The 12,252-nt window shown below is 55.5% G+C and overlaps 1 protein-coding gene across 3 annotated transcripts in view; it reads right to left on the bottom strand.

Moving 5' to 3' along the window:
• Positions 1–12,252, bottom strand: part of NCKAP5L (NCK associated protein 5 like) — a 35,187-nt gene that overhangs the window by 2,518 nt on the left and 20,417 nt on the right. For 2 of the 3 annotated variants that reach the window (XM_063075152.1, XM_063075154.1), the window contains exons 2-9: positions 11,918–11,979; positions 9,824–9,952; positions 8,991–9,059; positions 8,855–8,893; positions 8,002–8,127; positions 4,919–5,032; positions 1,272–3,901; positions 30–192 (exon numbers count right to left, since the gene is read on the bottom strand). In XM_063075152.1, coding sequence (XP_062931222.1) covers positions 30–192; positions 1,272–3,901; positions 4,919–5,032; positions 8,002–8,127; positions 8,855–8,893; positions 8,991–9,059; positions 9,824–9,946 — 3,264 coding nt within the window. In that variant the 5' untranslated portion in view covers positions 9,947–9,952; positions 11,918–11,979. The remainder of the gene's footprint in view (positions 1–29; positions 193–1,271; positions 3,902–4,918; positions 5,033–8,001; positions 8,128–8,854; positions 8,894–8,990; positions 9,060–9,823; positions 9,953–11,917; positions 11,980–12,252) is intronic. The other variant, XM_063075153.1, reaches the window with a different exon arrangement.

Genomic DNA, 12,252 nt, shown 5'->3' with positions numbered 1-12,252 from the left:
TCTACCCAGCCCCTGCCCCAAGAATTTACCTTTCCAGGAGGTTTTCCGCAGCCCTGAAGAGGGCCCACCAAGCCATTTCGGGGCCCACAGGCTGGCCAAGAGTTCTTGGGGTCAGAGGACACTGGCTGGAAATCCCCATACTCAGGCTTGGGCTCCCGCCAGCTCTTGGGTGGCAGGTCCTTGCCATCCACCCTAGGGACAACAGTGCAGATGGAGGTGAGGGAGGCCTTGGCCCACCCAGACACCCACCCTGGGGAAGGGGACATATGGCTGTGGTTGCTCCCACCAATCCCTCCTGACGCTAGCAACAGAAAGGGACCCTAGGGAGCATCAGGGGCAGGGAGAAGGTGGGAGAACTCCTCAAAGCTACCCAGGGTCAAGCCTAGAGACTGCTTGACAGTGTTTACAGGTAGACTGGGAGACCTGGTCACAGCCTGGTGCATGCAAGACACACCCCACCTGCTCCAGCCAAACTTCTGAGCATGTTTGCCATCCAAACCATATGCCGCCCTACCTCGGGCCCAATTCCTGTGGACTTTCTGCCTCACCTGGCCCAGACAGAGCAACCCCAAGGTGGGTGGATCCCTTCTGTAAACCACAGGTCCCATTGTGGCAGTAGCCAAAAGGCATGATGGGAAGGAGACCCTCCTTGGCCCTTTCCCGAGGAAGAAGACCTTCATCACCCCATAGTTAGGATCTAGCATTCACTTAACTACCATATGCAGACACCTTAGACAGGCTACCTCAATTCGATGTGGAGACAATCCAGGAAAACATGAACCGTCAACTTTTCAAATGAGAACTGGGTCTCAGCAAGTCTGCCATCAGGTAGCCAGCGAGGAGGGGTGCTGGGATATAAACCTCAGACTTTTTTTTTTATAAAAGATGACCGGTAAGGGGATCTTATATAAAAGATGACTGGTAAGGGGATCTTAACCCCTGACTTGGTGTTGTCAGTACCATGCTCACCCAGTGAGCTAACTGGCCATCCCTACATGGGATCCGAACCCATAGCCTTGGTGTTATCAGCACCACACTCTCCCGAGTGAGCCACGGGCCGGCCCTAAACCTCAGACTTCTGATCCATGCCCCAATCTTTTCTCCAGGCCAGGTCACTAGCCCCCAGATGTTTTGGTGGCATCTTACCCTTTTGACCTCTGGGAAGCCCAAGATCCCAGGAAAGGCATGCCCAGCTCCAGACCCAAGTATGCCCACAGAGGGAAAAAGTGCCCCAGCCACCCAGCATCTGCCGACTAGCCCCAGGCCCTCACCTATTGAGCAGTTGTTGCATGAAGGTATCTGCACCCTGGTACATGCCGGCCAGCTGGCCCTGCACCTGCCCCAGCCCTGTGCTGGGCCCTGGGGCTGGGCCCCCAGGCCGGGGCCGGGCCCTGCTACTCAGGTAGGCCTTCTCCTCCTCCAGGGCCCGGCGCAGGTCTTCTGCCTTGGCCATCAGCTTGGAGATGTTGAGGCTCTCGGTCTCCAGTTTCCGGGCTTCTACCTTGCCCTCCTTCCGGAGTGGGGAGCCCCCGCTGGCCCCTTCCTTGCTCTTGGTGGCCTCTGTGCGGCGGTTCAGCGCTGGCAGCTTGCTCTTCTTAAGGCCAAACCAGCTGGCGATGCTGCTGGTGTTGCGATGCTTGGCCTCAGTGCTGGGTGCCCGTTCCTGGCCCTGGAGTCGCAGCACATTCTCCTCGATACCTTTCATCACCTTCTCTTCGATGGCTGAGTGTGGGGCAGGTCCCTCAGGGCCCTGGCTTGGGTTAGCGGGGCCAGGTGCTAGGGGTGTGGGCTGGGCCATGGTGCTGCCACAGTCTGCCCAAGGTGGGCCCTTCCCCTTGTCAGGCTTGGGGGGCTCCTTGGTGACTGGGGGGGCCCCAGGTCGGGGCACCACCTTGGTGGGGGACTTGGAAGGTAGCTTTGTAGGGCTGCTATGAGGGCTCTTATTGGGTTTGCCCAGGCTGGGGGCTGAGGTTGGCACTTTGGCAGGGGTTCGGGGAACCTGGGGGCACAAGGCCCCTGCCAGCCGGCTCTTGGCCAGCTCCACTTTGGTGAGGCAGCTCCTTGGTGAGACAGGCTCCAGGTCCACCCGGGCCCCCATGGAGTGGGAGGAGTAGACTCGGACCCCAGGATCCCCCACGAGTCCAGGCTCCTGCTGCTTCAGGCTGTTTGTGCCTAAGGCCACTGCCCCCCGCAGGGCCCCCTTAGCTTCTGGAAGCTCAGGGAGCCTGGGGGTGGAGGGCACCATGTCCCCAGTACTCTCCCCTGACCTCCCTGGTCCCCGGGCCTTCTCAGTGCCAGGCCTGGCTGGCACCCCATTCTTCTCTGGGCCCAGGGGCCCCTCAGGGCCCGTCTTCAGTTTCCCCAGGGCTGCCAGTCTGTCCCGCAGAGGTGTGAAGCCAGGATCCCCAGGTCGCCGCCCTGACCCCTGGCTGGGCTTCTTGGATGAGCTGCCTGGGGTCCTGCGGCCAGGATGGGGAGACTCCAAGCCTGCCTTGTCCAAACTCTTCTCCTGGGGGCTCACATAGGAGCAGGATTCTGGGAGGCAAGGGCTGGGAGGGACTCCAGGGCTTCTGAGGACCTCAGGGGCCTGTGGTACCTCCAGAGTCAGTTGTGGGTAAGTGGGCACCTGCAGTGGGGATGGAGGTGGCTCTGGAGAAGGCCCCCTAAAGGTGTTCTGGGAAAGGTCCAAGATGTTCTCATAGCAGGGAGACACCACTGGTCCTGGGGACAGTGTGGTAGACAAGGCTGACTGGGGGGGTCTGAGCTGTGCAGAGTCCGGGGTTGTGGAACAGGGTGAAGGGCTGGTGGGCAGGCCCTGCGCCCCCTCGGGGGACAGCTCACCTCCACCCAGACCCCTTCGGGCCAGCAGTGGGGAGGGGCTGCCGTCTGAGCCACTGTTCCGACAGGGGATTCGGGAGTTCCGGGGAAGCTGGGGGCTGAGCTGGGGGCCTCCTGGGCTGGGGACCTTCTCCGAGGCTGGAGGAAGCTTCAGGAACTTGAGACCTCTTGCTGGAGAGGGCAGAAGGGGTCCCTGGGCTTCCCCAGGGGTAGGGGGGCCAATTTGGAGCTTGCTTTTCACCTGAGATGAAGAGGGGGTGTGGCCAGGCCGTGAGCCAAGTGGGGCAGCCCCTGCACCCAGGAACATGCTGAGGAAGGGCAGGGGCCCCTGGCTCTCCGAGGTAGCACCAAAGCCTGGCCTGTGGGCCTCTGGGGTGCCCCCATCCCAAGCTGACTTGGGGAGGCCTTTGGATTTGGACAGCTGTGGGGGCCCCTGGTCTGGGGAGGATGGCTGCCCAGGATCTGGGTGGTCCCCGTTGAGAGGGCCTGAAGCCCCGGCCAGGAAGGCCTGTAGGTAAGACTCTGTGTCCTCAAGGAGCTGGCCCAGGTTCAACTGTTTGCGGGCAAGGGCACCAAGCAGGGTATCAGGGCTGGGTGCTTCATTGGGATCACCTGCCTCATCAGAAGAGGAAGAGGAGCTGCTGCCTGGGGCACAGTGTGGGCCAGAGCTGGTGCCCTGGGCCTGGGGGGAACCCCTGCTAGGGCCCCAGGGCCGTCCAGTACCCTCTTCCTCCACCGTGACCCCCAAGAGGCGCTCCCAGTGCAGCAGGCCTCCCAAGCTATCAGGGCCTAGTAGTAGGTAGGGAGCCCAGGGAGAGGGTTCGGGTTGGGGCAGGCCACACAGCTCGCCATTGATGGGCTCTGGAGAGCCAGGACCCTGGACTGGAGGCCTCCAGGGGGTAGCAGATGAGCAGAGAAGCAGGGGGTCAGTCTCTTCCAGGGCTCTCAGCACCTCCAGAATCTGGGCTTTCTTCCGAAGGAATGGGGATAGGGCATCCAGCGCTGGGAGTGGGGCTGCTGGAGGGCCTGGGCCTCCTGGCCGCAGCTGCTGCTCCCAACACACCTTGGGGGAGAAATGGCATAAGCAGGAGACCATGTGTAGCTGGAATCCTGTTCCAGGTCCAGCATATTAGCTGGGCATAACTGAGTGTGCCTGGAACAGAGCTGCCCTGGTTGTGTCTGCGTCCCCAAAAAGAATTCACAGCTCCTGGGATATGACGGCTCAGCTTCCTCAAGGGTTGCTGAGCCCTGGTTACCCAAACTCTTCTTCCCGATACACTTGGGGTTGGGCGGGCACCCTACATCCCTTTCTGGGTTATCTCATCTCCCGCTCCCCACTTCTGTTTGGAACAGCAGGACTGACCACCTACAACTATGACCTCTATGCTTGTCCTAGGGTAGCAAGGCCTGTCTATTTTTTCAGGCTCCAGAAAGAATAGAGACTCAAGAAGGGGGTGTGATGTGGCCAAGTCCTAAGTTAGTCACTGGAGGCAAGCCCAGGCCTTCTCAAGTCATACAGCTGACCCCGCTGACCTGATCCCCAGTGGGAGCAGGGGATCGGAGATGACTCCATGCAAACGCTTCCCGGCTGTTACCCAGCCTCTTCTTGGGTATCGTATAGTCTGGTATAGAGGTTAACTACACTGGCTCTGGAGTCAGGCTGTGTAGGTTCAAGTCCCAGTTCTACCGAACCATATGACTTTCAGTAGGTTATTTGACCTCTAACTTCATCGTGTCATCTGTAAAATGGGATGGTAATTACATGAACTTCATAAAATAAAATCAATGAGATCCAAGGTGTTCTGCACAATGCCTGGCATGGAGTAAGAGCTCAGTAAGTATTAACTATGACTCTTGTTGCATTACTAATGCATTGGCTCACAGGGCCAGTGGCTGGGGGTGGGGATCTGTTTTTCTTGGTATGAGGCTGACAGCTGAGGGCTCACACTTCCAGCCTGGACAAAAGTCTGTGCACTGGCAAACAAACCATCTCCTGGGATCTGTTAGGAAACAGCAACGGAGTACCAACGACTAGCCTGTAGCCAGCGAGGCCACAGACCACTGTGCCCAGCCCTCCTACCTCTCTCTGCCCAGCACAGCGCCCCAGAGGCAGTGAGGTGGCTGGTCCCTCAGCAGAACTCAGGGAGGGGGAGGTTGGTGGCTCTGATGGCAGCTGGACTGGGATGAGTGGAATCTGCAGAGGGAGAGGCAGAGTTAGCACAGTTGCTGTCTGGTCCCAGGTTCCGACTCCCTCATGAAGCCAGGCCTTCCCATCCAAGTGCACTCCTCTAGGGACATCTCCTAGCCAAAGGTGTGGCTCTTGCTGCTATCCCCACCAGCTGGTAAGAGAAGCCTCAGGTGACCACCCCCACTCACTGGTAAAAGGAGCCTCAGGAGATGATGGAATAGGTAGATTTGAAGACAGTACAAGCCCAGGTAGGAGGAAGAAGGGACCAGTCAGAGGGCTTGGAGAAAGAGTAGTGCCCAGGCCCAGATAGCAGCGGCAGGTCTAACCCAGGAAGCCCATCTTGGCTCTGGGACTGCTTTGCTTTTCGGTGGCTTCCTCCCTTATTACAAAGAGGGCTACCAAGAAGGTCCCTTTCTGTTCTGACCACCTGTGATCTGAGGATCACAGGGATGGCTAAGACTGACGGTCTTAGAAAAGAGATGGCAGAGAGTTATCACTCCTGTCTGCTACCTGTTCTCAGGTGAAACATCTACTCTGAGGATTGCAAAACCAGGATCTAATCATTGGCCACTTCTCTCAGTCCCTGAGAATGTGGTTTCCTTTCCCCAGGCATCTTGACGAGGCATGAGTCAGCTTTAACTCTTCCCTCTCCCTCATTCCCCGCAGGCTTTAAGTGCTGTCTGTGCAGCGTTTCCCGCCTCCCCTCTGGCCATCTGCAGCAGCTCCTTCGGCCCAGACCTGCCCGCCTATGGCCTGGACACTGCTCAGCATTTCAGTCATTCTCCTTGACCTGGTTTGGTGGCCTTTCAATCTCTCATGCACAAGGCGGCCTAAAGCATCTTTTCCTTTCTTTCCCATTAAGCATCTTTGTGCTCAAAGCCTCCTATGACAGACAAAAGTCTGAATTCCTCTGTGGGCATCCTGGGCCCGGCCTGCTGGTTTTTTCCCCTGACGCTGTCTCCAGCTCTTCAGCTCTATCTCCTTCACAGTCATTAACACAGACAAGCTGAACCACCTGCTGCCCTCTAGTCTTCCCTGCCCTTGGACCTTTGCTCATGCTGTTCTTGCTAGAGGGAATCCCCAACACCTACTCCACTTTTTTTACATCTCCCATCCATCAAGGCCTAGGTCCAATGTCACTGCCTTAAAGGAACCTTCCCCAGCCCTTCTCTGATGGCCTCCTCCTGCCTCCCTATCCTGGACAGCACCGTGGCACTCTGCTTTGCAGCACAGTTGTCTGTGAACCCACCTCAGCTCCCAGCAGTCCCAGCCTTTAGGGGTCACATTCACCCTGAACAGGCCACAGCCCTCAGACAAAGCCCTGAGATTCAGTCCAAATCCATACATGTTGGCAAAGGCTCTGCTCATGGTATGCCTTAATGTGCATTTGCTCAAAAGTGCTTTCATTCTAGCAAAGCACAACTTGAGAGTCACATTAATAACCCTAAACAGCTGCCTTAACTATCTACTATGGGCCAAGCACTACGTACTACCTCATTTAATCCTCACAACACCCTGTAATATAGATATTTTTATCCCCATTTAAAAGGAAAAAACTGAAAAAATAAATAAGATAAAAAACCCTGTAGTTTGTAAGATTAAGTAATTTGTCCAAAGTCACACAGCAAAGAAGAAGCTAAGTTAGGGATCCAGCCCAAGTTTATCTAAGGCCCAGGTTCATGCTCTTTCCATTATGTCATGTTACCTCTGGGGTAGAGAAATCTATTGCCCAAAACCTCAGGAGGTCCCAGAATTCATTCACATAAAGCACAAGTGATTTTTTTTTTTTTTTTTTTTTTTTTAAGGATCCGAACCCGGGGCCTTGGTGTTATCAACACCGCACTCTCCCGAGTGAGCCACGGGCCGGCCCAAAACATAAGTGATTTAAGGCTGCTCTACACCTCTGTTACCCACAGTCATTGAGAAGGGTATGACAGGGTGAGCTCACTGGTTTGGTTAAGCCTCTGGAGATTGCTGGGTGAACCCTGCATCAGGGACAAATGTAGGGCAAGGGCAACTGGAGGGCCACCACTGCTGACTTGGACCCAGCTCTGCACGGGCCTGGTGAGACTCGGGCTCCAGAAAACCACGGAGACAAGAGGCTTCCTCTGCAAGGGGTTAGTCAGACAGACACAAATTCAGACACACACACACACACACACACACACACACAAAGTGCTTCTCTTCTTGTCAAAGTAGGGGGAAGGGAAGGGTGACTGACCTCAGAAACAAGCCACTGCTCACCTCGGGCACCCGGAGCTGCTCCTGATCCTCCCACCCCCATGTTTCACCCCATCCTTGGGGGTTCCTGACAGAGTAACTCAAATGATATCTTAATTCAGCCCAGGATTCATTCCTAGTAGCTTCCTGCTTCTCTTGGGGAAGGTAGGTGTCAGAGCTAACAGCAGAGACCACCGTTTCTCAACATGCATATGTGTCAGTGGGGGGTATATGCAACTATCTGTGCACACACGTATGGGGATGAAGTGTCTTTCCTGACCTCTCCGTGACACCAAGCCCTGGCCTGTCTTACACTCGGCTCCATCCCTGCCCCTGGCCAAGAAGAGGCCACGTCAGTGGCCAAAGGGGCCTCTTGAGAGCTTGAAATAAACGTATTTACAGCCTCCACCCATCTCCCTACACAGGGCAGGAGCAAGTGCAAACGTTCCCTCTCAGCAAGAAGGGATGCCATCCAGCTGGGTTGGGAGCACCTGGGAGGCAGGGGACAGCCAAGCTTGAGGGGACTTGGGCAGTTTTCACCCCATCTAAGATGCAAATCTTTTGGGCTGGGCAGGCCTTCCCCATTTAAAAGGAAAAAACTGAAAAAATAAATAAATAAGATAAAAACCCTGTAGTGGATGGCCACGGCCCCCAGAATGGAGGGGGGACGGCCGATGACCTGCTTCTGGAGGTAGATGTGAGAAAAGAGAGAGGTGCTGTGGGGCTGGGAGGCAGGAAGCAGCACACACACCCACCTGAGGCAGCGAGCCCGAGCCTGCCGTGAGCTGGAGTTTCTGCTGGAACAGGGCGCTCAGCATCTGGTTCTGCCGCTCCAGGTCAAATACCCTCTTCTTCAGCTTGATGCACTCCTCTCGCAGGTCCTGCCGCCCACCCAGGAGGAGGTAGAGGAAGAGAAGGTGGGATGGTGGGGAGAGGGACAGTGGTATGAGCCCAGTCCTCCCATCGGAGTAGCAGGCACAGATCCTGCTGAGAGGCCCCAGGACACCTGCTGTGCACGCCCTTCTCCTGCAACCTCCCTGGAGAGCAATCTGAGCCTGCTACAGCATCTTTTGGGGATGGTAAATTCTCTAAAGTTTACCACCCCTGGTGGGAGGTAAAAGCCATTCTCTTTGTCACCTTTTCCATCCCTGGAGCTAATCCCCTGCCTCTTACAAACCACACCTCAAAGAAGGGCCTATATAAGACAGAGAAGACCTCAGGGTCAGAGTAGCCCACATGTCAAGAAGTTATGCTCACAACATCAACACTGCTGTAAGGGCCATCACAACCTGGAGAAACCAGCTGGGGCCATGGTACGGGAAGGAGTCAAGCCCAAATCAAAGTTACCATAGCTCAGAGTCCTGGCCTTACCTAGTCCCACCCCTGACTCCAAGTAGAGCAGTATGGGCCTGTCATAGGCAGGGACAGCGAGGCATCAGTGGAGGGACAATAGGCCATGTCCTCCAAGCCCCATTCTCTAGCCCGTCATAGAGAAGGCTTAGCTGAGCAGGCTCAGGGATCCCCAGGAATGATGTTCCCTGCTGCTCCCAGGGCCTCTCCCCAGGGCCTCTGGCCTTGGGGATTAGAATGTCTCCCAGTGCTGCTTACCTTCTGGTTCAGCAGCGCCTGCACCACATGGTTGGCAACCTGGGGACAAAAAGCCCCAAGGCACAGCTGTCAGCTGACCCACTCTCCCCCCACCCCGTCCCCAACCAGCTTTGGTTCCATTGCAGACTCCACAGACCTCATCCAGGCAGCGCTCATAAGTCTCCCGCTGGTTTTCATTGGCCTGGGCAAGTGCCGAGTTCTCTGCCTGTGGGAGTGAGGGAGGAAGCGGGCAAAAAGGAGGCTCTGGGGACCTTTCTTCCAGCAGGGCAAATTCCTTTCTGGCAAGGGGAGGCAAGGAGCCTACTAGCTACACCCCTGCTCCAGCTCTTGGCTGTGATCAGATTCTCACATGGGGAGGCCTGCAGAGATGGGCCAAGGGCAGAGCTGAGATGGGCTGGTTTTCTGTAAAGCCCAATCTTAGCCATAAGGCTGTGGATGCTGGGGAGTCACAGTGGCCAGGAGGACTTGAGTTGTTGGCAGGTACCAAAAGTAATGCTTATTTCCCTGGAAGGTGGCAGAGGAAGCTGGAGGGAGGGCAGGGTCTTAAGGATGTGTTGAGGGGCCTGGTTTGAGGATCCACACCCTTGTCCCTTAACTTCTGAGCCCCAGGTCATCCAACCCCTTCCTACTGTGCCCTCTGTGGCCCCCTATTTCCCTAGAGCTGGCAGGGACATGAAAATGGGGGAGAAGAGAGGTAAAAGAGAGGAACAAATGGGGGTTAGGATAGCTCGCCCCTGTACATGCATCTTGTCCCCAAGCCGCTACCTGGGCTGAAGAGCTAAGAGCAAGGAAAGGGTTTCTCAGAGGAGCTCTGCTAAGGAAATGCTCAGCTCTCCTCCAGTCTGGCAAAGCAGGCCAAGAGGAAGGCCTATCCGCATCCCCAAACCCATGGAAAGCCCAGAGGGAGGGCTAGCCCTGCCTCCCCAGGGCTCTGCCTGGCACAGCCGCTCCACCCCGCCCCATGCCCACCTCCAGCTCCCGCAGTCGGTGCAGAAGCTCCTGGCAGGTGCCCAGCTCCATGCAACCGTCACCACCCTCTGCTGGCCTCGGGCTTCCGGGACCCCCGGCTGGCTGGTCCATGGCCTCCGACATCAGGCCCTGGGAACAAGTGAGAGAAGGACGGCAGGCTACTCCAGGGCACAAGGAGGAGGTGGGCGGAGTAGGACAAAGACGAAACTCTTTAGTATTCTCAGAGTTTTGATCAGTGTGACCAATGTGCCTTGGACACTGTAACAACTCAGGGTCAGGCTGAGAATCTCCTGGTCATGGGACAGACACACAGACACCCTTCCTGCCTTAAGAACAGAGTCCATTGGGCCGGCCCGTGGCTCACTCGGGAGAGTGTGGTGCTGAGAACACCAAGGCCCCGGGTTCGGATCCCATATACGGATGGCCGGTTCGCTCACTGGCTGAGCGTGGTGCTCACAACACCAAGTCAAGGGTTAAGATCCCCTTACCGGTCATCTTTTAAAAAAAAAAAAAAAAAAAAAAAAAAGAACAGAGTCCATTGTTTTATAAGCCCTGCACTTGTACACACCCTATCATAGGTCATACAGACACTGGGCAATGAGAAATTTAAATTCTTTGCTAAGATTGGCTTCAAACTGGCAAGTCAGTCAGCCTCCCTGTGCCTCAGTCTCCCCATTTATAAAATAACACCAATATCATCTAATCTCACTCAGCGTTTGCAAACAAAGATTAGGTCTGTGAAAGTGATTTGAAGAAGTTAGAAAAAGTACTTAATACACGAGACTATTATTGTTCATAATGGTAACAATAACAAAAATTTAAATTAATTTAACAAGTAAGACAACTAGGATTTTGTCCTGATGATCACTGGTCCTCTGCCTGGGGCAGGGACAGGCTTTAAGTAGTGGGGGCAATGGACAAAACCCCGGCTTTATAGCCAAAAGGCTCCACCTGGTTCTGCACAAGCTGGAGAACACACAAAAACTTGCTTAGCTCATTCACTCACTTGGTCGACCAACTGATCCTCAGTTTCCTAATTCTGAGAAACAAACAGAAGATTCTTCCTTCCTTACAGGATCATTGTGAGAGTCAGATGTGACCCCCAATGGGACAGCACTCTGAGAACTGGCTGACAAAGGTGGTTTGACTGAGGGATGTGTGGGGACCATTGCTATGACTTCCAATCCTGGCTCCAGTGCTCACTTGCTGGCTCACCCTGGGGTGAGGCCCCTCTCGTGGGCCTCAGTGTCCTCCTGGATACAGCTGGAAGCGTCCTGCATGCCTCCAAGGCTCCTCTTTCAGCCCCAGCTGCTCTAGGCACCCATCACTCTGGGAGTAGTAGAGGGCACTTCCAGCTGGGTCCTAGCAGCAAGTCCCCTTGTGCACGCTGGTCCCTCTGCTGGGGTCTCTTGACACCAACCCTCCCTCCTTCCCACGTGGCTGTCTCCTTCCTACTCATTCTTCAGGGCTCCCACTCCAAGTCTGGGTTGTGTGCTGCCCCGTGTGGTTCTAAAATGGTCTTCCCCACTACACTGTCAACTCCATGAGGGCAGGGACATTGGGCACTTCCCTGCCCAAACTCACACACCTCCTGGTTTGACACCTGGCATGGAGGAGACAGACTGATGACTAAACACACTGGTTTGTCATCGGCCACACACAACACAACCAGGCTCTGACCCACATTGTGCTGTGATCCTCCCACCCCACCAAACCACTGCCATTGATTCCAGCTTTAACTGACTGATCCTCATCTTCCACAGGAGTTCCAATTTCTCTGCTAGAGGAAAGTACTCAACGTGCTCAGTTCCTTCCTCTGCACAAAGACTGTGGAGGTTTCCAGTTGATGGGAAACCTTCATGTTGTAAAAGGATAGAAGCCCCCAGCCCACCAGACTCCATTGCCTCTTCCTTGCCCCATCAAAACCCCACAAAAGGGGCTTAGAGCTCTTGGACCATGGCAGAGAGGGGCCCTCAGTAGCTCGCCACCCATGCATCTGAATGTCACCCCTCCGCCCTCCATGGTGGGGCTCAGGGGAAGCCTCTCCCGCCCCGAGCGCCATCCCCAGCATGCACAGGCCCCAAAGCCCCTCACCTGTCTCTGCCCCTTCACCCAGGCTGGCACGCTCACTCTAGCAGCCAGAATAGTCACCTCGCCTGTGGAGAAACAGAGGGAAATGATGTCAGTCATGCATTCCACAAGCATTTATTGGGCTCCTGCTGTGTGCCAGGAACTAGGACATAGGGATGAACAAGCCAGAGAGGTTCTGCCCTTACAAAGCTTCCACTCTGTTAGGTGAGGCAGACAATATACAATGTTGGGTCACGATAAGGCACTGATGAGAGATGACAATTATGCAGAGTGCTGAGTGAAGTCCAGATGAAATCCTGGAACGGGAAAAGCACTCGGAGCACAGGAAAGAGCCAAGG

Source organism: Cynocephalus volans, chromosome 12 (assembly GCF_027409185.1).
Source record: "Cynocephalus volans isolate mCynVol1 chromosome 12, mCynVol1.pri, whole genome shotgun sequence".
In the NCBI taxonomy this organism is placed as follows: Eukaryota; Metazoa; Chordata; class Mammalia; order Dermoptera; family Cynocephalidae; genus Cynocephalus; species Cynocephalus volans.
Note: the sequence above shows the minus strand (reverse complement) of the source record. Positions and strands in the feature narration are given on the sequence as shown.